Raw genomic sequence first — 3,843 nt, forward strand, 5'->3', positions numbered from 1 at the left:
TGGTAGTCTGTGACTTTTATGTTCTAAGATGTTAAAATTATTTATAATTCTGTGAATTAGACCTTCCTGGTCTAATTAAATCCTTGTGTTCTGTGTGATTTTTGTTACACGTACGTTTGTTCAGCTATAAGAAATGTGCGATTTGATTCTTTCGGGAGTTGTGACATATACAGTTCCTCTGAAGTTAGTGAATGACATCATAACTGACCTTCCTCTCAATTACATAAAAAAAAAAAGACTAGCTTACAATAAGATGTCATATTTTATTACCTGTATTGAGTACTTACAGGCCTAAGACATAAGCATCCCATGTACTTACACAGCATGTAAATACAAGAAGACAATCATTAGTCATTTCTCAAAATTTAGACAAAATTAGAACTAAATTGAAACCAGATAGTTTACTATTTAAGTAATTAATGTTGATTAATACCCTCTGTGTTTTGTTATCAGATCCTTTTACATTGTTATTTATTAGCTTTCAGAAAAAGTTCAGTGGATCGCTCAATTTTTCATTCTGATGAAAAGAACTAGAAATTTCCTGGGATATCTAAATAGGGGAGGTTAACCTAATAGAATTAATTTTTTACTGTTATTTAACAACTAACTGTTTTTTCATCTCTTGAATTCCTAACTAGTAATTTCTGCTGTAAAATTCTAACTTTTTCCATCCTTGATCACAGTTCCTCCTAGTTTCCAAAAGCCTTTTAGAGGATGGGAAGCTGGTAATGTGTTAGATACAGGAAGAGGTGGAGAAAATAAAGATGTGATTGTCAACAATCCCCTTTCACTGTACTGTGAGACCGATGCTGTTCCTCCTCCAGTTCTTACATGGTATAAAGATGACTATCCTCTGAGCTCTAGCGATAAAGTACTGATATTGCCAGGTGAGTATTAGAGTATGTCACACCAAGACCTTAAGAAATGGTGTTAATACTAGCAATTACATGGAAATAACTTTTCCCTTTCAGCACGTTGTGTTAATGTTCTTTCAGACTTTATTGATTGGAGAATCTTCTTTCCAGTGCTCAGACTTGAGCAAACTGTTATCTTTACGCTTTTAAAGTGTAGCCCCTAAAATAGTGTGAATATGAGCATTGTGTTGAAACAAAATAAAAAGGTATTTTCTCTCTGATGTGTTCCTGATTTCTTTAATTACATTTTAAGTAGAAAAGCCTCTCAACTAGGGACAGAGGCATAAAAATATTACAGTAGCAGAAAGACCTTCAACTCTTAACCTCAGGTGGAAAAGGGAGAGAGTTACTTACAATGCCTGAGAGCACAAAAAGGGAGGCCTTTCTATGCAAAGGATGGTTTTGAATGGGGTGTGTAAAGAAGTGCTGCAGTGGGTATAAAGTCTAACTGCTTATTACTGAGGAACATCATTCTTTTCCCATGGAATCAATCACCCTTTTCTAATTCAGTATGAACATTCATGAATTCCAAGTATCTGTCAATACAGAAAGTAGCCTGGAAATAAAAATCCTTTAACTACTTGTAATTCAGGACAAATGCTGACCATTCATAAATTTGCTTGCTCAGGTTGCTAGTGTAACATCTTATAGAAATGATGAAACTGCATGATTTTAAATGTAAATCTTGAATGCGTTTTCCATCCAGGAGGTCGCGTGTTACAGATTCCACGGGCACAGGCTGAAGATGCAGGGAGATACATGTGTGTGGCGGTAAATGAAGCTGGAGAGGATTCCATTCACTACGATGTCCGCGTACTCTGTGAGCTTTCCTGCTTTTCTTATTTTGATGTATTTATGTAAGATATTAATTTTGTAGAAATAGAGTGACGTGAAAATGGTGGTAATGTTGCTATTTTTGTATGTTTCTGGGTTATTGTGATAGTACTATCACACTTGACTGTAAAGAGTATATCAAAGTCCTGTTTTTATCTTGGTTTCTTTTGTTCCCTACCCAGTTTCCAGTTAAAAAATGTGATTTATACTAGACTTTTATCTTCCCTGATTTTCATCATGATTTTCTAAAATATCTGCAAAACTCTCCATCAGAATTCTCAGTCATAAGGGAATTGATGATTTCAGATAAACTGAATGTCTGCAGAATCTATTCTGTATGATCTAGTTTGCTCTATTTAGAAATATTGTACAGAAAGCTTTTTTAAGTTGCTTGCACTGTCTGTTGATATAATTGAGGTTTTTGCCTTAAGAAATGCTTGTTTCTGTACCTTTATTTCTATAGCAGTCACTGAGAGTACTGAGTTACTGTTAGGAGGATTCTCCTTGTAAATCCTCCTTTATTCTGGGGTCAAAGAACTTGACTGTCTGGTTGGAAGATAAGTTTTCCCCTCTTCTTTATGTCTGCTGTGAATAAACATACTTCTCCTGCAGTCCCCTTGGTTCATTCATTGAACTATTCTTGGGATTTTAATATCTTTCAGTGTATTCACTGACAGTTTTACTATTTGCTTCTGCAAACATTCTGATATCTTAGAATTCCACAGGGATATGCTGAATCACAGCATTCTTACAGTGTGTTGCTCTTTTGTAGTACCACCATCCATCAGTGGAGCAGATGGTGATCTGCCTGAAGAAGTGAATGTACTTGGAAACAAGATCGCAGTGATGGACTGTGTCTCGAGCGGCACTCCATCTCCAAGCATCACCTGGCAGAAGGATGGCCACCTTCTAGCACAAGATGACAAACATAGCTTTTTGTCCAATGGAAGAAGATTGCAGGTATCTCTAAGTGATTTTAGGATTACAAATAAAAATCACTGATAAGGACAAAAAAAAAGAGCAAAATTTTCTGTTTTCATTGCATGATGTAGGGCTATAATATACAAGAAAAAATAAAACCAATATAGAATATACATTTTAATTTCAAACATCTCTTGGATCGTAGTTTTGTTATTAATTTTCAGTGTACTTAATGTGAAAGATAACACACTGACTTTTTTGGAGGTTTGAGATGCACAGACTTAGAGAAGAGATCCTGAAAGCAGTAGTATCAGTGGGAGTTGGATCAGTTCTCAGATAGACTTCCAAACACTACAAGGGCGTTAGGAGAAAATTAAAAAAAAAACAAAAAACAAACAAACAAACAAAAAACAGATTAAATAAATCTTGTAAGCCCCAAATGCCTCGAGGGGGTCTCTGGAGAGTCCCCACAACACAATTTGATGTATTCACAGAAGTTGTCTTATACGTATTTTCTCAAGAGCAATCTTGTTTCTTTTTCTTAGATTTTGAATTCCCAAATAACAGATACTGGCAGGTATGTCTGTGTTGTGGAAAACATAGCTGGAAGGGCCAAGAAGTATTTTAACCTGAATGTTCATGGTAAGTATTCTATACAGTATAGGAATACTATACAGTATAATCTGTAATTTGCTGATTGTTTTGTTGATTTTTTTTTTTTAAATGTTATTTCAGTTTTAATGTGTGAATTTTAGCAGAGAACAAGTCAACTTATTGAGCATACTGGAAATTCTCTTGTACTAGAAATCAAATACAATTTTGATGTGTACCATGGCATCTTCAGCTCTTTTCATGTATTCCATATATGTTGTAGTGCGTGTACCCTGTGTAGGTTGCTCAGCCTTATAATCATGAATTATAACCAGGTTGGATTACAGCCTGTTTTGATTTGTTTATAAAAAAAAAAAAGAGAGAGAAAATTACGATTAGAAGTATTACACAAAGATATGGCTATTGTAAAAGCTTGCATTTTGTTTCCCTTTCTAAAGTTCCCATCTGTTCTTTTGTTGTTGTTGATGTTCCTTTTAGGCATGATTAAGATAGATTATAGCATTTGGTGTCACAAATCTAAAACAAATACAGTCTAGAAATGTAAACATTTTCCATATTCGTA

At 34.7% G+C, this 3,843-nt stretch overlaps 1 protein-coding gene across 1 annotated transcript in view; it reads left to right on the top strand.

Annotated features, from left to right (window-relative positions):
• The window catches only part of HMCN1 (hemicentin 1), a 184,281-nt gene that overhangs the window by 131,221 nt on the left and 49,217 nt on the right, over positions 1-3,843 (top strand). The window contains exons 55-58 of the mRNA XM_031554941.1: positions 684-887; positions 1,621-1,734; positions 2,521-2,708; positions 3,215-3,311. Of these exons, the coding sequence (XP_031410801.1) occupies positions 684-887; positions 1,621-1,734; positions 2,521-2,708; positions 3,215-3,311 (603 nt within the window). The remainder of the gene's footprint in view (positions 1-683; positions 888-1,620; positions 1,735-2,520; positions 2,709-3,214; positions 3,312-3,843) is intronic.

This window comes from Meleagris gallopavo, chromosome 10, assembly GCF_000146605.3.
Source record: "Meleagris gallopavo isolate NT-WF06-2002-E0010 breed Aviagen turkey brand Nicholas breeding stock chromosome 10, Turkey_5.1, whole genome shotgun sequence".
NCBI classification, from domain to species: Eukaryota; Metazoa; Chordata; class Aves; order Galliformes; family Phasianidae; genus Meleagris; species Meleagris gallopavo.